Source organism: Anguilla rostrata, chromosome 7 (assembly GCF_018555375.3).
Source record: "Anguilla rostrata isolate EN2019 chromosome 7, ASM1855537v3, whole genome shotgun sequence".
Lineage (NCBI taxonomy): Eukaryota > Metazoa > Chordata > Actinopteri > Anguilliformes > Anguillidae > Anguilla > Anguilla rostrata.
In genome coordinates, this window is record NC_057939.1 from 55,883,894 (window position 1) to 55,904,894 (window position 21,001).

Sequence of the window (21,001 nt, forward strand, 5' to 3'; positions counted from 1 at the left end):
CTCAGGCATGCAGGAGGCAGGAGGTACAGTGGGGCAGTATATTTTAATGGAAGAAGAAGCTGAAGTAGAGAAGAAAGAATAGGGGCGGCCATGAGGGCTGAATTTCACATTTTTATGGGGCCAAAAAGATGACTACCATTTACAATTTTCAAGATCAAAGCTTCAGTTCAGGAGAGTATATCTGAGATGAAGAAATCCCTCTTAAGGAACAGCAAATTCCATCCCTCCAGAACTGGAACCCAGTGCTTTCGATCACTCCCCAGCCGGGCGACAAGGCGATGTGAGTCTACGCTGGCAGGGTGGGAAACTAAGCACTGGCAGAAACTGAGGCGAAAGGAAAAGTGACTCTTACCGAGGCTGAACTCCACCTTCGGCAGCTTGGGAACCAAAACCGCGCCTGCAGGGGGAGAGAAGCCGAGAGTCACCTTACAGTCCTCCAGCAACGCAGGGCGCTGAGCGCATGGAGGAACGTTTACACGAATAAGACACACCAGCGTAAAACAGCAACCCAGAAAAAGGCATCAGGCAGAATTGTACAGCGCACCTGCAATTCATGAAGCACTGCAATATTTAGCAAGGCTGCAAATGAATTGTGTGTCACGCAGAACTGACTCTACACATCGCGGTAATATAATCCATCTTCAGAAAGTTAAAAGTGACAGAAGACAATAGCTGAGAGAGAGAGAGCTGACTGACAGCGGTGGAGGCTCAGATTAGGTGAAGCGGCTGCTGTTTGTTTACGGGACAGCCCGGTGCGGAGGGAAAGTGCTGAAACATTAGCCGCCTCTGGAGCTTTGCTGACAGGACGTGCGTGATGATGTTCCCGCTCGCGCTGCGGACAGGACGTGCGTGATGATGTTCCCGCTCGCGCCACCTGCCTGCGTATCCTCCCTCCCTGACGAGCACAGGCTCGTCACGCCTTAAACATCGAGACGAGTCCCCAACTTTCCACACGCGCGCTCCGGCTGCTCACCGCCTCCTGCCGTTCGCTTGGTACGGAAACGCCGCCTCCTCTCAGCGTACCGCGCGCCGGCCTTCGCACGCGCTCAGACTTCACCGACGCGCTCAGACTTCACCGACGCGCTCGCTGAAGGAGAGGCAGCATTTTAAACGGAGGTCACGGCGGCGCTGAGAGCACGGAGACGAGGGGAGGTACGAGAGGAGGAGGTACGAGATGAGGAGGTACGAGAGGAGAGGAGGTGCGAGAGGAGAGGAGGTGCGAGAGGAGGAGGTGCGAGAGGAGAGGAGGTACGAGATGAGGAGGTATGAGAGGAGGAGGTGTGAGAGGAGGAGGTGCGAGAGGAGAGGAGGTGCGAGCGCGGAGACAAGAGGAGGAGGTGTGAGAGGAGAGGAGGTACGAGCGTGGAGACAAGAGGAGGAGGTGCGAGAGGAGAGGAGGTACGAGATAAGGAGGTGTGAGAGGAGAGGAGGTGCGAGAGGAGAGGAGGTGTGAGATGAGGAGGTATGAGAGGAGAGGAGGTACGAGGAGGAGAGCGAGAGGAGAGGTAGAGGTGAGAAGGAGGAGGTGCGAGAGGGAGGAGTGTGAGTAGGAGGTGAGGGAGGGAGTGCGAGAGGAGAGGAGGTGTGAGATGAGGAGGTATGAGAGGAGAGGAGGTGTGAGAGGAGGAGGTGCGAGAGGAGAGGAGGTACGAGAGGAGAGGAGGTGCGAGAGGAGAGGAGGTGCGAGCGCGCGGGTCTGCTGCAGCCTGGTCACTTCGAGCCGTTTGCTCAGGAGAAGCCGCCGCGGTCCCGGCAGCCGAGCGGAATTAAAACACGTTTTTAATTAATGGCTCGCGGAACGTCTGCCGGCTTCCCAGGAACACGGGACAGACGCGGCGAGGCAGGCTATGTAAATTTTTTCTTGAAGGGCGAATGAAATGAGGTGTGCCCCACCGGCGACACGGATCTAGAAATAACAGCGGCCGTCAGATTTATCGTCTGAGCGGAGGGAGTACGGCGCGCGGCGGCGGAGAGCGAGTCTTCTGGGGAAGAGGCAGTGTTAATGGGCGGCCGGGGACGCCCCGTCTGTCTCACTGATGCGTGTTTAACCCCCCCGGTGCGAGCGCTGGGGGGGGCAGGATTACGCTCGCTGTGGAGCTCTGAGAGGATTAATGTGGGACACTCCGTCATATCCACCTCTCTCTCTCTCTCTCTCTTTCACACCAGGTTCCTTTATTCTGAACTGTTCTCAAGTATCTGACAGACAGATAATTCACCTGCCAAAAAATTGGAAGCCTTTGAATTTGAATTGTTCACTGACTGAACCCTTGGAAAATCTATGTAATTGCAGAAAAATCAATGTCGGTAGTGCGTAATTGTTGAAAAATTAAAGTTCACCATCAAGTGTAGGTTGTTGTTTGTATAAATAGCACAGAGAGGTAATAAATCATGTAAAAATGGCCTGTAGAAGCTCTGTTTAACCTCAGTGGCCTGATACTCGAGCTTAATGAACCACATCAGTGCCTTTAAGGCCGAAAGATTTCACATTATCCTGGCTGAAAAATAAATAAATAAATAAAATCCAAAGAGCAACCGGAGTCTCTGCACAAAAACAGCTGAGTAATAAGGCACTGACTGCCAGCTGTCCTAGTTCAGCTGCTGCATCCCTTCACTTGATTAACGTTTGTGAGGAAGAACACTATCAACAGCTGACTGTGATTTGTCATCACACCTGTCAATCAATTAAGACTGAATGCACGGTTTTCCACGAGAGTGTCACAGTAACACATTTACAAAACATTTTACCAGATTGTTAATTAAAGGTTAAAAGGTGGCAGATGCCTGCACTGGACCCCTGTGACACTGAAGCACTGACTCTTTGAGCAACACCTTCAATGCACAGGTGCAAACTCACAGTGGCTGAAGATGTACAGTAAGGAGCACAGCACAGTACCATGGAGGCTGTAACTCTGGGGAGGGGGGGGGGGCTGGGGGGGGGGGCACCACGCCTGCTGGTTTCCTCATCTCCTGATTATCAGCTGTTAAATGTTTAATTCAGGTCATTAGGAGGGAAGACATCTCATCCGGTGTTTCAGGTGTAAATCCAACGCTGATTCAAATGCAAGCAGATAGCGGAGTCGGCCTATCAAAGAGTCCAGCGTTATGAAAGGAAGCTCCTGGGGCCTCCGTACCTGAACCTGGGAAGCTGCAAGTAATAAAGCTCAATATTGAGCTATGATCCCATTTCTGGGTACAGAGAAGATCCTGTGATTGCTGTGGTTTCAGTGCCATAACAAACTAATGGGAAAACAACAAAATTACACACAATTACACTCCAAATTAGTTTTTTGTTGCACATTGCTGACCTGACACTTCACGCATATTTAATAGGGCACTGTTGTGTGACGATGCTAATGAGTGCATTTACGTTAATTAGAAATTAACCTAAGAAACTAAGACTACCATCACTGCGAACCCCGTGCCAGACGTTGTTTGGGGAAGGTAATGCGGTCACGCCGCTCTCCGGTAAAGCCGGGCGTAATGGAGATGGTTCCAGAGCTCCGTCCGGCTGCTCTCACGCGGCATCGACCGATCTCCCAGCGATCTCGCGCCACGTCACACCTGGCAGCCGCTCACAGGGCTTAAGAGCTTAAGAGATAACCTTGAAACAACGCCTCAAACTGCCCGTCTCCGCTTCAGCAGCGCGCGGCCAGAGAGTAGATTTAACTCCAGCACCCGCTAATTAATCACGTGAGCCAAAACCACAACCGCGCGGTACGAATTTTAAAAAGGCAGAGCGCGTTCCAGGCTTCTGTTTGTTGCGTCTGAACGTCCGTATCACACATTTCACGTTATAGATCAAAAGCTGACGGTGATGTAAAATGTATCAGAGGCATAGAGGCCCTAATCATCTGGCATCTGGGGAGAACGAAGCAAATCGACTGCTGTTTAGAATAGGCAACAGGTTTGATCATATCTATTTATATGATAAATGACATAGATCATGCAGAGTTTAACAGGGATACCAGTGTAATACTTCTCATAACATAATTCTCCTCATTGCAGCTACCTACAGACCCATTATCATCAGGAGTATCTGGGCAGGGTTAACGTGTACAAAGCTAATAAAAAATGTTATTAGTCCTACTCAAATAACCATAAAAAAGTATGAATAATACTTTGATGAAAATATAAATAAAATGGTTTTGACAGACCAGTATGCTGATGCACTTAAAATTTCATTTTTATATGGCCAATAAAACTTCGGCATGGAACCGTTTTGTGCGGGGAGGTAAGTGAGTTTCAGTAGTGGTCACAAATTAAATTTATCTTGAAGCCTTTCTATGATTCTGAATACAAAACACCTGCAGCACTTTTAGTGTGTAGGGGACACAAGAACAGAAAATTCAGTTTTAATCTAAATACAGGAATAAGGAAGAAGAGCGAGGAGGTATGTGGGTTTTATGATTGCATATGAAGCAAACCACACACACACTCGTCTTTCATAAAATGTACTACAAAGCAATATATGTCTGTAACTCGCATTTTGCTCATCAATGAACAGACACAATCCATCTTCAGAAGTGCTGTTCAGTCCGCTTGCACAGGGACACTTTGGTCCATGAAAACCAATTGAACGAACAAGAAAATAATTATTTTCCGGTCGGGCTGGTGCGAGCTGTAATTAGACTGGATACTTAACTCTGGGCACCTTTCGCTCTCCGGGAAGGTTGGCAGTAAAAGAACCGCGAGCCGGGATGATACAATGCAGTAATATCCGAAAGCTTCTCTACGGTACGGCACGCGCCCAACACTCCCGCTGCTGTTCCTCATCAACCTGGGGTTTCGAAAAATACAGACATGGAGAAGAGAACTGTCACCTCGGCTATTAAGGCGAACAGCGCATTGGTCACATGCCCATGGAGGGTGTGCTGCCACTGTTCCTGCTACAACAGTGCCGTGTTAGCGCTAAAGCGATACCCATGCCTTTACACACTCACTTTAACTTAAAAGGCGATTCGGGACAGATTTTTCTTTCCACTTCTTCTCGTTCGCTAAATTTTGAAAAGAATGTGTCGGTTTGTTGGATGTTTACTTGTTTTGCGAGCGCATAGAATTGCAGAACGAGTTTTGACTTATTTTTCTCCCGTTTCCTTTCAAAGCTCACTGCGGTGTTATCTGGGGGGCTTTGTTTGTTCTCTCAGCGCAACTACAGGCAATTCTGTGAGCCTTCATCGACTTCATAGAAAACGGCTCGGTAAGCAATTAGGACCACGAAGAGACTGGGGACAGGCTGGGATTGCATTTGGGATAAGAACAGGCGGCTTCGTTTAGCGTAGGGTGAACCGGACGCCTCCAGGTCCCGGGCATCGCGGTTGCATTCCGAATCACAAAATCAAAGATTAAATTATTAAAAACAGGCCTGGCCATATAGTAGCTCGTTACCAAAACTATTTAAAACCATTAAAGCACAGCCAGACTTAAGAAATCTAGGTTGCATTCCAGAGTTTTCCGTTGAGTTGTTAAGCTTTTAAGTCCCCAGTGAATGATCCCTCCGCGTGACGTGGCTCTGTACCACCAAGAGGCCTCGGAGAGTCGGGGGTTACTCCGTCCCAGACGACAAAATATTCTGCTTTTTTATGTGTATTCACTCATTCATTCATGTATTCATTCATTTCACAGGGACTGCGCACAATAGATATTGCACCAGATTTCGCTAAAAGCTAATTTCCATCTGTTGTCCCTGGGCGGTATGTAGGTTAAAGCATTAAAAGCCGGCAAAAATCATAGATAATAACATACAAAGTTTAAATACCAAAGCGTCAGCGCTTGGACCATCACAGTGCTTTTACCATCACAGAATCAGCAATTCATGACTTCATTTATGAATCATATTTCCTCTAGTTCCTGGCTCTCAATGTTTGGACCTGACAATTCCTCCACATACAAAATGTATATTCAATTCATGTTCTCAGGCGACTGGCTTATGGCCATTTCAATGAAGCCTTTGAAATGATGTGCATTTAGAAATAACCACCACTGAGCCAGAACCAGAAAGGACTGAATACGATTTTGCAGCCATTTTGCAGAGCGAGCTTCACACCCTGTTCTGTAACAGCCACTCCCGCACCCTCCTCCTCCCATCTCTTCTCCCTTTCTCCTCATTAATGAAGCCGTCCCTGTGTCATCGGGCCACAGATTTGTCGTTCCTGGAAATATCTGTTTCCTCCCTCTGTCCCTTCTGTACTTCCCTCTTCAGCAGAGATACAGACTAGATTTTTTTTGGACGATTTTTATTGCCCACCAGGTCTACTAGGCAATATCCTGGATAAGTTTTATTTTCTCCTGTGTATCATTCTGAACCATAGCTCTTGTTTTCTTTTTTTTGACCGTTGTTTACACGGACAGCAAGACACCAGACTGTTAGATTCCTCCCACAGTGTCAGTGCCTCGAAGTCTCCCAGTCCCATTGCCCTCCCACGCACAGGGTAAGCACGCAGCTTGACCTCATGTTCACAGGAGAATGCAGCTCCTGCAACACCCCCCCGCCCCCGCCCCAATCCTCCGAAATCACAGTTGTGTCACTTCCTATGTCTTCATTTCAGGGGAATTTCTACCTCCTCTGTCAGCACCAGCATCCCCAAAACTGCCCAGCCAGAACGGCTCCCTCCCCTTCTCTCTCCTCCACATTCTGTTTTATGCTGCTTTATTTATTCCCATGAGGTAATTTCTTATTAGCTTCACAACAGCCTTTGAGAGGTGCAGTTTTTAAAAAGTGGGCAGCTGTTCAGCCTGCTTACCTCATCACACCTCTTCTCACCTGGCTGTTTCTCCCGCTCCACCCTGTCACCTGTCACTGCCTCCTCTGTTTCCAGAAGCTTCTGCCGGCTCACAAACTGACCACCTGCCCGCTGTCTGGACGCCGTCTCCCTGAACCCCCTCCCCCCTCCCCCGCCCCCGCCCCCGCCCCCCCTCCGCTCAGGCACTCCGCTCTGATCTGCTTTCCTCTAAACTCTTTAATTCCTCCTTTTCCTCTGGCTGTTTTCCTGCCGCTCGCAAAAGTACATAAATTGTACCCCCGCCCCAAAACTCCTCACAGCCCCCCCCCCCAACCCAATGCATCAAGGAACCACTGGCCAATATCTAGTTTCATGGTTGATCACTCCCAGTCACCAAGGCTAACTGCTAACTGCTGATCACCAGTCACAGGCACTGCTACTGCTGATCATCAGTCACCCAAGACATGCTAACGGGTCACTCCAGTCACCAAGGCTAACTGCTAACTGCCTTTCACCACCGCTGTTATCATTCTGGACCAGCAATGTGTGTCAATATTTATCAACCACATCCTCATGTACACCCTAAAGGGCTATGGAATCACTGCTCTAAGCTACTCTGTGAGCATTAGCAGCAGGTGAGCTGCACTGGTGTCCTCTTGATCTCTCAAGCCTGTCTGTCAGGAGTCTCTCAGGGTTCAGCACTTGGTCTCATTCGGTTTGTTTTTAATTACATCCTTAATCTTTCCTGCAGCTTGAATGCTGATGACATACACTACTTCACTTCCTCCCTTTCCTCTTACTTACAGGTGTGTGTGCATATGTGAAATCCTTACAAAGATTTCAGCACCTGTGATGAACTTCTCCTGGAGTGGTGTCTCTCTAAGACATACCTGCACCACCTACAACCAAAGCACAAGCTATCTCCCTCAACAGCATGATATAACACACATCCTTTTCCCATCCACACTATGCTCTCCAAGCTTCTAGGTCAGATCCTTGAACTGGTTGTGCAGGTATACTAATACACCTGAACTCCTGTAGGTCCCTGTTGAGTGGACTCCATGATGCCTCAACAAACAGACTGCTTCAGCTCATTCAGAACATGGCTGCCTCTGTTCAACCTCCCAAAGCATCCACATATCTTTCTTCTCCGTATTTTCATCCACTGGTTCACAGACCCAACACCACAAACTGAGTCTGACGCCTCAAGCCCCTGCTGCTATGCCTAACCATAATGCCATTTAATCAATTAAATCTTTCAGGCATCTTACTGGTTTCTCTGCAGCAAGGTCAGGTTTTCCAAACTTGCTTATTTCCTTCAGTGTCCCCCCAGTGGTGGAATGTGGTACTACAAACCAACAGACAACAGAACCACCCACCATCTGCAGGCAGTGAGTCGTAATCTACATCACCTAACTTCGCAGATCCATGGGCTGTCCTATGGCCAGCTCCTGGAAAATCACCTTCCCACACCCTGAGTGGATAATGTTATACTGGACTTTAAATAATGTTACGGCATTCTCATACATCCTCACTGACCACTGTGATTACAGTAGCAGGTTGTTCAACATGACACTGTAACATCACAGAAGTCAAACGTGCTCAAAAACTTGTTCTTTAATGTAAAACAGGACCTGCATTATATGCTCTGTAAAAGGGCTGTAAAATCAGGTGTTGTGGTTCTGCATTTCTGGCAATAGTGATGGATTTCCAAATACGTCTGCTTTGAAAGGACTTACTGAAAGGAACACTAATCAGTAGCCTAAGAACATCCAACAAGCATTGAATATACATTTAGTATGCGTTTAATTTTGGCTTTTAAATGTAAAATTGCACTCCCTCAGCAACAGTATCCAGTCCAATCAATATTTACCGTAGCAAAACAAAGCAGGATTGGGAACGACAAAGCAATGAATGGCCAGAAAACATAGGCTCAGATATGTAATGTGAGTGATTTACCTTTTTTCCCCAATATGCAAAGTATGCAAAAAATGTGCTCTGTACTTATTAAATGAACAATGGTGTAAGAATGTGTAAGAAACAGTAATACAAGAGAACAATGCAATACATTTGTGATTCAATGTCAGAGAAATGAGAGAGGACTGTAATTAAATATGAGCCTGCCATTGCTGAAGGGAATTATTTTTTCTCGCCTTCATGAATATTGCCTTATGAAAGCAAAATATGGACAGCACTAATAATTAGAAAGAATATGAAGTTTTATGACCACTGCAACACAAGCCCACATAAAACCACATTTCAGCAAGGATTGTACTGCATAGTTAGAAACCTTTTCAATTGTAGAATATCTTTGAGGGTGAATTATATTAGTTTGGTACATACATCAGAAATGAATAGAAAAGCACCTTACAATCACACACTCACAGTCTCTCTCACTCACACACACACACACACACACACCCACACAGAGGCCTCCATCTCATCTCCATCAGGCAAAAGCAATATGTTTGTAGCAGGCAAATTGAAAAGGGAAAATGTATTTGGTTAAGTATGATGTTAATCTAAGAGTTCACGGACTGCCCGTGCACTATGTGAGAACTCCAGCAGCCAGGTGCGTTCTCCAGCCTGTATGATATGAAGCGCGTTTGTAATGTACCTGTAATTACTGTTTGTGTACAGAGTCAGATTTGCTAGTGAGTACATTAGCAACACACACACACACGCAGACAAGCATATACACACACAGACACAGGTGCACACGTGCACACATTCACACACAGGTGCACGCATGCACACACACGCACACACACAGGTAGAGACAAGCAAGCAAGCACAAACACACACACACACGTAGAGACAAGCAAGCACTAACAGACACACACTCACATACAGGTACACACACACACACACACACAGGTACACACACACACACACACTCACATACAGGTACACACACACACACTCACCCACAGGTACACACACACACACACCCACAGGTACACACACACACACACTCACCCACAGGTACACACACACACACACTCACACACAGGTACACACACACACACACACACACACACACCCACAGGTACACACACACACACACACTCACCCACAGGTACACACACACACTCACCCACAGGTACACACACACACACACACACACACACACGCATGTTTGCAGAGACAGACGTACTCACCCGCTCCCGCTCCCTCTCTCTCCGAGCTCCCCGTCTCGGCGTTCCCGGTTATTTCCATGACGAGCCTCCTGAGCTGTCGGATTCTGTTCCGCAGACGTTCCGAGTTCGCCTGCCGAAGCGCGGAGATCCAGGACGTGCAGTCGGAGGGGCTGGGGGCTCGCAGATACAGATCTCTGTCCCTGCTCTCAAACTCTGCACGGAGAGAAGCAGGGAGAGCCTTCAGCAGGCTGCGATGCAGGGGAGAGCGAGAGGGATGCGGAGGAGCTGATGCGGAGGGGAGGGGGCGGGGGGAGGAGGCAGGATTGATGCTATGTATAGTACAGACCTTCACCTATCCATCTTCCCTGTCACAGAGTCACGTCACCTAATAGTCTGGAATCAAACCCGTTGTTTCGGATTCTGTACGGTCCTTCACTCAGGCTGTGCAGTGGTCTCTCTCGCTCTCTCTCTCTCTCTCTCTCTCACTCTCCCTTTCTCTCTAGCTCTCTCGCCCTCTCTCGCCCTCTCTCTCGCTGTAGCCGGAGTGCAGTTAGCACATTAAAAGGAACAAGGTGTCGGGCTCATCAGGCTGTGGCGCTCCTGGTGGAAAATCTCCGACTCAGCAGGTAGCGATCTGGGCTGCCCACTCGGGCTGGAATTCAATTCATTACGGCAGCAGACAGAGCACGGGCAGGGAGGGGGGGTGGGGTGGGGGGTTGGGGGGTGTGTGGGTGAGGGGGGGGGGGGGGGACACAGGCCGGTTGCAGCAGCAGTGGCGGCCGCCGCAGCGGAGCGAGCGGGGGGACCGGAGGGATTGGCGGAAGTGGCGGTTCTCCATCGCGGGGTTTGTCAGACCCTCCAGACTGCCTGGTGAGGATCCAGGAAGCAGCAGAGCTCACCAGGGGCTGAGGCTAATGCAACATGACAACTCCTCCACACATCAACAGGTAGCACAGCAAGAGACACCCAGCAGCGCTGGCTAAGTCACTGCGTGTGTGCGTGTGTGAGAGTGTGCGTGTGTGCGTGTGTGCGTGTGTGCGTGTGTCCGTGTGTCCGTGTGTGAGTGTGTGTGTGTGTCTGTGCATGTGCGTTTGTGCGTGTGTGTGTAGTTGTGTGTGTGCATGTGTCTGTGTGTGTGCGTCTTTGCTTTTGTGTGTGTGTGCGCAAGTACATGCATGTGTGTGTTTGTGTGTACGTGTGTGAGAATGTGTTTGTATGTGTGCGTGCGCATGTGTGTATGTGCGTGTGTGTGCGCATGCATGCGTATGTGTGTACATGTAATCATTCATGTGTGTGCACGTGTCTTTGTGTTCATTTAAACAAGCATCGCTTTGTATATGTGCATGTATGTGTTAGAGTGTGTTCATGGTTACATGTAAGTTTGTGATGCACATCAAAACACTCAGCCCCACCCCTTTTTAAATTAAAGATGAGATATTTAAACAAGGATAATGTGATGATGATCAAGCAAAATCTCCCTAAATGAATGCTCAGATGAAAAATTGCCAGCTATAAAACTGCTCAAATTTATAATTGCCTGAAAAATGCAAGCAAAGAGATATTGGTGAGAGAACACAGGGCATCCCGCAGAACTGCTGTGGAAGAGGAGAAAGAGCTCTAACGCTGCAGACAGCATTATTTCCCCATTACGAGCCCACGGGGAGAATGGGGCTGCAGGACAGGGCTACATGAATAATGTCAAACGATGTTGAATAAACAATTAAGTGCAGCGATATAACCGCGGTAATTAAAAGCTGCAAAGTGAAGCATGGTCGCCTGGAACAGGCCGGGCCCGCGTGCGCTTCTCCACCTCTCCGTTTCTCCTGGAAGCCGCTGCAGCCGAGCGCTGGTGTGCCCAAAACACAGATGAGCCTGAAGTGAGATGAAGATCACAGAGCGACGAGGAGGAGGAGAAAACGGATGAATACGTTTTCACTTCCGCCCCCCCACCCCACCGCGTAACCCCCCCGACCCCCTACCCCCTGCCCCCCCCCCCCCAAACGCACAAATCCAGCTGTGATGAAAGCGTCCTGTTTCTGAATTAATGAAGTGTGTGGAGAAGCAGACTCTGACCCACAGGCGTGTAGGTGAGGGAAGAGGTGCGGGGGGATCCATTAACAGTGTAATATGTTTCTCTTAAAGGCTGCAGGCTGACTGCTATTAGGGTTACTGCAGGAGGACGATCGATGGACAAGGACTGAGATGAAGAGGGCAGTGGGGGGGATGCAAACATGCCATTTTTGTTGGGAGTTCTTCCCAGCATATGGAATTTTTATTTATTTGTATTATCTGAGTAACACACAAGACACATACTGTACCACTGTGAGACACAGACCGTAGGCCAAGACGCATATAAATAAAGGAGTCTATCATTTAATGACTAAAACTGGTATTTGTTAATTGACTCCATTTTACAATAATTCTCAACTAAAAACAGAGGAAATGGTTAAATAAATAATTATTCATATCACATCTTGCTTTATTATATTAAATTAGATTTTCAATTAGATTTTTTGGGGTCAAAAGGACAAACATTATTTTACATCCAGATTGTAGAAGATTCAACGTGATCAAGTTGTTTTCAGTTTGGGGCTTAATTTAGTCATACCTAAAATTCATACCATTAATTCACTTCTGCCGTAGAATACCAGTCTTTGAACCCCATATGACCAAAAATCCAAAATTTCTGTTTTCCTTTGACTCCATCGGGGCAGGTGGGCATCAGCTTAGACACATCTCTGAAGTATCAGAGTCTCTGATTGAAAAGCGTCAGGCTTGTGATAGCAACATTAGCTGAGAGTGGGATTTCTGCTGATTTTAACACTGGGCTCAGTCGCACACACACACACAGGGGTGCAATTTGAGCCCCTAAATCCTTCCACTCTGTCTTCTGTTGTTCCTTTTTCTATCTTGCTTTCAGGGCGCACTTAAACTGAAAAAAATAAACCGGTGTATTCATCATCACAACATCCTCTGCCTGCCTTACTGAATGTTCTCTTCCTGCTGGAGAATATTTACACCACCGCCATTGGTTTCCCTGGCTGACAGTGTCATCCAGCCTCTACTACCCTGAGGTACACAAGAAACTGTTTTTCGGAAGGAAAAAAGCAAAGTGAGAAATAAATACTTTCCGTCCTTTGCCATGCGTCCTCCACGAGAAATTCCCCAGCTCAAATCCTTCCTGAATTCCTGTATTTATTTTTGTGTGCTTGTACTGTCCTTACTAAATTGCTATTTTAAGTCGTGACGGTTCCATTGAGAAAGCTGCGGCTGGCGGCGTTTACAGTACGGTACTGTGATGCCGTTGCCAGGGCAGCAGGAGGGTCCCTGCATCATTTCCACCATCCGCTCACAGAGGCTTCATCGTTACAGCAATTACTGCTCGCGAACCTGAAGACTCCTGCGCACAAAAACGGCGTCGCTGAGCAAACGCTTTCAGACGTCTGGAGACGACGGTACTTACTGATGACTAAGGCCGCATCGTCGTCGTCGCTGCTCGGCACCACGTAACATCTCTCCAGGACGAAGACCTCGACCGCCTCAGAGCTCTGCAGAAACGAGCGGGAAAATAATCACTGTTCATTCGCCGTCTGACGAGCGCGAGAGCTTAATGAGACTGCTACCTGTTCCGATAGTCTAAACACATTAAAGGAAATAATGAAGAAGAAGAACAGAGAGGGGGAGATGAAGAGGGAAATCTCAGCTGTAATAAACCCCGTCCTGAGAGAACGATCAAACGCCGTTCGGGGGAACACAGCGGAGGAGCACGGGGTTCGCGTTTAGATTTGTTTCCGGCGCAGAATCTCTGGGTAATGAAAGAGATTCAAGCGCTGCCAGGCCTCCGCTCGACATTCATCACGCTTATTAAATATGAATGCTTACTCCTTTCATTAAAAGTTTTTTTGAAAGCCTTTCCCAAGTCTCCATTTTGAAAGAACCACCTGAAAGGAGGAATCATAAACACCCTAGTCTGTGAAATAGCGTTCCCCAAAAACCACCAAAGCTATTTCATGTGCAAAGAGGAATTCAGGTCCCCTTTGTGAGCTTTGCTTTCTGGTGGTAAATGAGCAAAATAACACCTAAATTTCTCTGTTATGAATGAGTATTCATTGTGACATGAAAAACACAGACAATGGGTTTATGATACTCTTGTGGCTGTCGGGGGGGGGGGGGGGGGGGGGTATACAGAATAGAGAAAAACCAAGTGTAGCAACAGGGACACTGTGCTGTAGGAGACACTACATTTTGGGTGAGACATGAAACTGAGGTCCTGATTCACTGCGTTCAACTGCAGGTCCCCCAGTAGCTACTCATCGCACAGCAGGGGGTTCCCCTGTGTCCCGGCAAACCACCAAACCGGGCTCTCTCAATCAGGCCATCTAATAATCCCTCTTTTCATTGGCTTAATAATCTGCCACTGGAACCTGAACTGAGCCAATCACTAACTGACCGTTGGAAATAATAAAAACATAAAAAACATTTTCCTGTAGAAACACAGAGAAGACGCTCATATAAAATATAAAATCACATCCAGATCCAAGCAAAGCAGATTAGACCGGAGAGCCTCCACCTGCCTGCCCCCACACCAGGGGGCGATGTTTAGATTTGTCAGGCCTCAGGCCAAGGACAAATATTTAAGAATAAACCCCAACGTCTCTGGAAGTTTTGGTGAAGACAGTCTGGCCTTCTTTCGCTCAGTCTTAAAAATAAAATAAAAAACTCACCACATAACATATGATTTTTGTTATCTATTTTTAATCAATCACCGTACAAGAAAACAAACAAGAGAATCAATGATGAATGAAGTCCTTGAAATGAATATTTCTGGGAAGCAGAGGGGAGAAAAATTTGACAGCATCTCCCAAACTGACAGCCGCAAAGAACTTAACACAGCCCAGTCAGGATGCAGATCAGAGAGTCCACAGGATCAGACTCTGAGTGCGTGTGTATATGTGAGTGTGTGTGTGAGAGTGTGTACGTGTGTATGTGAGTGTGTGTGTGTGTGCGTGTGTGTGTGTGTGTGAGTGTGTGCGCGTGTATGTGTGTGTGTGTGTGTGCATGCGTGCATTAGTGCCTGTGCATGTATATGGTGCATGCATGTATCTGTGTGTAAATGCATAGCTAATTGTGTGTACTCACACACAATCATTTCCACATGATCCACAGTGCTATGCTTGTTACTGTCTCAGGAGCCACTATTCAGCTGTTCAAAGGTAGTCTGGGTCAATTCTGCCAGAATATGTTTGAGCGACTGCATCACGCACAGGAACACGTGTCATGAGCAGAGCTGGTGCTCTTTCCAGAATGCTATAGGCTAAGAGCATGTATGGCCACCACTGTGAGCGATACCCACAATGCAGCTGTGGTACACGCGTCGTAGCACGTAGATTTCGACATTTCTAACGGTTTCATTCCTCTCACAGAGTCTGGATACGCACCTGTTCACTGGCCTCCGAGTCCCAGCTGTTAAAAGCCATCCAGACTCGCGCTACTGAACAAAAAAGGAGGTTTGGGCCGATGTTTGCCGAGCCTGGCACTCAGGCCACGACTTTCACATGGTTAGCTTTCAGAACAACAACATCAACATCAACAACAACAAAACCCTGCTATGCGAGCAGCAGCATTCTGTGTGCTCTTGCACCAGAACGCTGGGCCTTCAGGACCAGCCGGGAGACGGTGAGATCCTGCGGAACGCTGGGTGCCAGGCTCTGATGCCAAGTGGAGTTCTGCAGCATTCGGGCGCCCCCTCTCCCAAATCAACAAACCGTCCAAACGACTGTCTGTGGCGCCCAATAACCACCACACCCTTCCGCACACGGGCACCACACTTAGCTAAAACCCGCTTGGGTGGTCGACACAATCCTGATTCATTTCTGAAGACAGCACCGGGCATACTGTCCTTCTGCTGAGTACAACAGCCCCTGTGTGACATCCTGGCCCCCAAACAGTCGTTACATGGTCAAGACTGACCAAGACGATGTCTCGATCTTGGCGAGGTACAGGGAGCAATGTACTCCAGATTTCCACAGAAAAGGATTTTAGTGCAAACAAAGCAAACAACTGGGATACTGTAGACCACGGACTGAACTGGAGTCGACCGCAAAAGAAAAACACCACGGAGCTTAGCTACCCATGATCCCTTGGGCGAAGCCCCTTTGGTGTTGGAGCTGTTTAGAGCAGACCTGTGAGGGGAACACTGTTAAAGCCATGCTGTGAAGCTCGTACCACACAGAGGCCCATCGGGGCTTTACAGCCACTGCAGTCAGAATCACCGCTGCCCGTGAATCACTGCTTACCACATCAATAACTTCAGCCACTGCAGTCAGAATCACCGCTGCTTTCAGCCACTGCAGTCAGAATCACCGCTGCTTTACAGCCACTGCAGTCAGAATCACCGCTGCCCGTGAATCACTGTTTACCACATCAACAACTTCAGCCACTGCAGTCAGAATCACCGCTGCCTGTGAATCACTGCTTACCACATCAATAACTTCAGCCACTGCAGTCAGAATCACCGCTGCCTGTGAATCACTGTTTACCACATCAACAACTTCAGCCACTGCAGTCAGAATCACCGCTGCTTTACAGCCACTGCAGTCAGAATCACCGCTGCTTTCAGCCACTGCAGTCAGAATCACCGCTGCCCGTGAATCACTGTTTACCACGTCAACAACTTCATTACTCTGTACGAAAGAGTAACGTCACGGGAGGGCGAGAGGAAGTGAGAGAGAAAAACAGAGAAACGGAGAGAAAGAAGAAGCGGGATGCGACGAGCAGGCAGTAAACAGCCTGCATAAGTGCACAGCCGAATGTGTGAAGTAATAAGTGGAAGAACGAGAAACTCCTCCCCCGTTCTGAACTCCGACACGCCGCTGGTCCATTATCCACGCATAATTACATCAGTCAGCGCGATGTGCGTTCGATCGGTTCCATTCCGCGCAGAAGGAAACGGCATCGCGGGGGTCGTCTGGGCGCACGTCAACGGGGAAGGCCGACGGCAGAGGAAGATGTTTTCACAGACCAGACCAGACCAGACCAGACCGGACCAGACCAGACCGGACCAGACCCATCCACTGCGTTTCCCGCTCTGTTGGGAAGCAGCCCAATTTCGCTCCGCTCCCCGGCACGCCGCTGCCTCCAGGTCAGCAGAACCTCAGACACCATCTCAGAAAACGGCTCCTCCATCCCCAGTGCTTCAGGGAAAGCAGAATATACTTCATCAGTCGATCAAGCTCATCCACGGGCTTGGCTCCTCTCCCCTCAAACGCAATGCCAGGAAGGCCGAAGAGGGAACGCAGACGAAGTATGGTGGTTAAAATGGCGGGTTACAGATGGTATCCGACTGGGAATCGGGCCTGGAAGCCAGACTCAGCTGCTGACCAGAGGCCCGGCCTGGAAGCCGGACTCAGCTGCTGACCAGAGGCCCGTCACGCGGGCCGCCCGCCGCTCCCTCGGCTGGGCTCTGAATTACGCTTCATTCCTCATTTGTCAACTTAAAGGGCACCTCAGAATAACACGCTGTAAAGCCAAAACTCAAAAAGTGAAAGTGTGCGGTCGGACGTGCCAAGCATTTATCAGACACCCTGGAACATGGCACGCTAGCACAAGGCCAACTAAGCAGTTTCCCTGAGATTAATTATCAGTCGCCTTGTTTCTTCCAGAGAACAAATTAGTTACGAGTACACACAGATTAAGTATGAAATTATATTAGTAACATCAAAGATTCTCCCAACTAAAGACATGTATTGAGGCCAAGGGCATCATCGGGAGTGCGGGGGGGGGGTGTACGTTATCCCAGGCCCTGGGGGGAGCAATGGTCTGGGAACTTGTGGTAAATATTAATGTCCTGAGCTCTGGAATAATATTCCAATATCATTTTGTCCCAGTATCCCAATATCATCCCAATATCATCTCCCAGCCTGGAATTTGGCTGAGTCGGGCTCCGCCTCCCAGTTCTTTAGCTCCGCCCCAGGGCATTTAGCTCCACCCCCAGACATTTAGAATAGGCTCCATCTGGGGTGTGGACCTGGATGTGTATTTTATTAGTTCATCCCAATGGCAAGCAACAAAGATCTACACTGTGGTAGTTAAGAGTTGCATGTTTGTATTTTCTCACTGAATTTGGACTGCAGAGTTGGGAGAGTTAGTGTTGGCAGGTCCATCCCAGTCCACAATCTGGAGCAGGTCGTGAGGCAGCTGAGAGTTGCTGTGCACTAGCCATTTGTGTTCCGCACTGCATTTCACTCTGCGCTGTGAGTAAATGTCTCTCTCCTCACTAAAATATGACATAGCCTAAACTCCTCTGACAAGATTTATGGAAAACCAGTTAAATGTGACATTTAGCTCACTTGACTGAGGTGGTCTTATTTTAAATCGCAACAATTGTTTAACTGACAGAAAATTCTTAACAAGGGTGTTTAATGACCTAGCAAATTTGCCTTGACACCTATAAATATTTCTGCTTCTGCTCGGGGAATGAATTGGCAGGTTGCACACGCCACCTATGAGGGCCCTCTGCTGCCACAATCAGTCTTCTGGGGTTCTGCATTAAATAAGGAGTCAGCGAGAGCAAGGGGGGACGTTTTCCACCCGCACGTCTTAAATATGATCTGAACGGGGCTGAGCAAACAGTGTCTGACTGTCAGAAACTCATTAGCCGCTGTATTTCCCACAGCACACCAATGCAACATTAATGCAATTAATCTACACCTGACATTACGGACGGCCCCAGAGGTGGAACTGGGATGCGCGTCTCCAGAAATGTAAATCCTTCTCTGGCCTCTGTCTCACTTTGCCTGAGACACAATTAAGCGAGATGGGATTACCCGCCACTATGGATTATTCAACTAATCAGCACTTGTTAATCAAGCAATCTGTTAATTAGGAAGGGAAAACAGGTGGAGACCAATCACCAGTATAACGGTAAGATTCGAGTCTCTCCCATTTCAGACTCACCAACCGTCTCTGACTGATTTTCATATAATTAACCAGAACACAGTAGCAGGTGTGTTCTGAAGGCTGGGAGGCACTTTTGGTCCCAGGAGAAGGGCTGTTTAGACGTACTGTCCAAAAGCGCAGTTCCGTGTGGTGTAGTGTGAACGCTACGCGCGTCAAATGTGACCATGAGCTGTCTGATGCCTGCTTTCACCCTAAATATAGAACATTCTAAAAATCGAACTCCAGGAACCTTTTTATTTGAGCTTTTTCAGCATGCAAAGCATCAGCCAGCTGACTCGCGCTTCATGTAGATAAATTAATTATGAATAACGCATTTAATATTCCAATTTTTTAAAATGGCACAAAGCAGCTGCGCTCGAATGCAGTATTGAGGAATTGGGGTGCCACAATATTAAATTTCACCCACATGAATAGACCTCTTGTTTTTTTTATACATCCCTGCTCGAACAGTGGTTCAGAAACAGCTGTTTCACACTGCAATAGTTCAAGCAGCAAATGGTCTATATGAAGGAGCAATTTTAGCTCAGACACCCGATTACATAAATTACACGCGGCGGCGGCGGCGGCGGCGTAATAAACGGCGGGTCTGGAAGGGAAACAGCGCTAACCTGTGAGCTATGAATGCTGCTGATGCAGGCGGCCCGGACGCCGCTGGAACATTAGCCTCTCCAGCTGGAGAGGGGCCGCTGCTCGAGGCACCAGAGGGGGACGGGAAGCGATGAAAATGCTCAAATTGGGTTCAATGTGTGGGACGGACAATTAGGTCGGTTGACTCCTTGAAATTAGGCCATTAAGAGAGAATGGCGGGTTCCTACTCCATCAAACTCGTGTCAGCAGCGGCTGTTGTTGGCGCTAATGTTCGCGCTTTCGCTCTGCAGTCTGGTAAAACGTGAGCAGCACGACTGTGCTCGCCGTCTCTGCCCTGAGACCGCACAGTCACACTGCGCTCGCCGTCTCTGCCCTGAGACCGCACAGTCACACTGCGCTCGCCGTCTCTGCCCTGAGACCGCACAGTCACACCGCACAGTCACACTGCGCTCGCCGTCTCTGCCCTGAGACCGCACAGTCACACCGCGCTCGGCGTCTCTGCCCTGAGACCGCACAGCCACACCGCACAGTCACACTGCGCTCGGCGTCTCTGCCCTGAGACCGCACAGTCACACCGCACAGTCACACTGCGCTCGCCGTCTCTGCCCTGAGACCGCACAGTCACACCGCACAGTCACACTGTGCTCGCCGTCTCTGCCCTGAGACCGCACAGTCACACTGCGCTCGCCGTCTCTGCCCTGAGACCGCACAGTCACACTGCGCTCGCCGTCTCTGCCCTGAGGCCGCACAGTCACACTGTGCATTTAACACGGGGGATCTTCCGCACCGGAGCACAGAAAACAGTGCCCTGGGATGGGCTGAGCAGCCGACCCTAAAGGAACACATTAGCCTAGCGGGTAGCGGGAGGGGGGGGGGGGTAGAAAGCCTGCTCTGGGTGATATAGATGTGCTTTCGGTTATGAAGCCTTGTTTGTCTGTCTTGCACTGATTAAAACCGTCTGCCACCTCAGTGCGGTTGTCTCGCTCCACACTTGTGGTAATTGATCCCACCGGTCTGGCGCTGGATCCGTCACCTCTGCAGTGAGAGGCAGAGGGAAGCTGGCCTCTGCAGTGACAGGCAGAGGGAAGCTGGCCTCCGCAGTGACAGACAGAGGGAAGCTGGCCTCCGCAGTGACAGACAGAGGGAAGCTGGCCTCCGCAGTGACAGACAGAGGGAAGCTGGCCTCCGCAGTGACAGACAGAGGGAAGCTGGCCTCCGCAGTGACAGACAGAGGGAAGCTGGCCTCTGCAGTGACAGACAGAGGGAAGCTGGCCTCTGCAGTGACAGACAGAGGGAAGCTGGCCTCTGCAGTGACAGACAGAGGGAAGCTGGCCTCTGCAGTGACAGACAGAGGGAAGCTGGCCTCCGGTTCGGCTCAGAAAGGCAGAAATAGCGCGTGGTCATTATGGTGGAATATATATATCACGAAACCGGCCCAGTCCATCCGTACACACAGTCAGGCACAGCAGCGTGTGTGTGCGTGTGTGTGTGTGTGTGTGTCTGTGCCTGCACGCCTGTCTGTGTGTGTGCGTATGTGGGTGAGTGGGAGGTCTTTTCCTCATTGTTATGGACAGTACGGCTCTAGACCCCCTATCT

At 49.0% G+C, this 21,001-nt stretch overlaps 1 protein-coding gene across 1 annotated transcript in view; it reads right to left on the reverse strand.

Annotated features, from left to right (window-relative positions):
- Window positions 1–21,001, reverse strand: part of inpp4b (inositol polyphosphate-4-phosphatase type II B) — a 204,567-nt gene that overhangs the window by 114,382 nt on the left and 69,184 nt on the right. The window contains exons 4-6 of the mRNA XM_064345334.1: window positions 13,323–13,407; window positions 9,881–10,072; window positions 353–397 (exon numbers count right to left, since the gene is read on the reverse strand). Of these exons, the coding sequence (XP_064201404.1) occupies window positions 353–397; window positions 9,881–10,072; window positions 13,323–13,407 (322 nt within the window). The remainder of the gene's footprint in view (window positions 1–352; window positions 398–9,880; window positions 10,073–13,322; window positions 13,408–21,001) is intronic.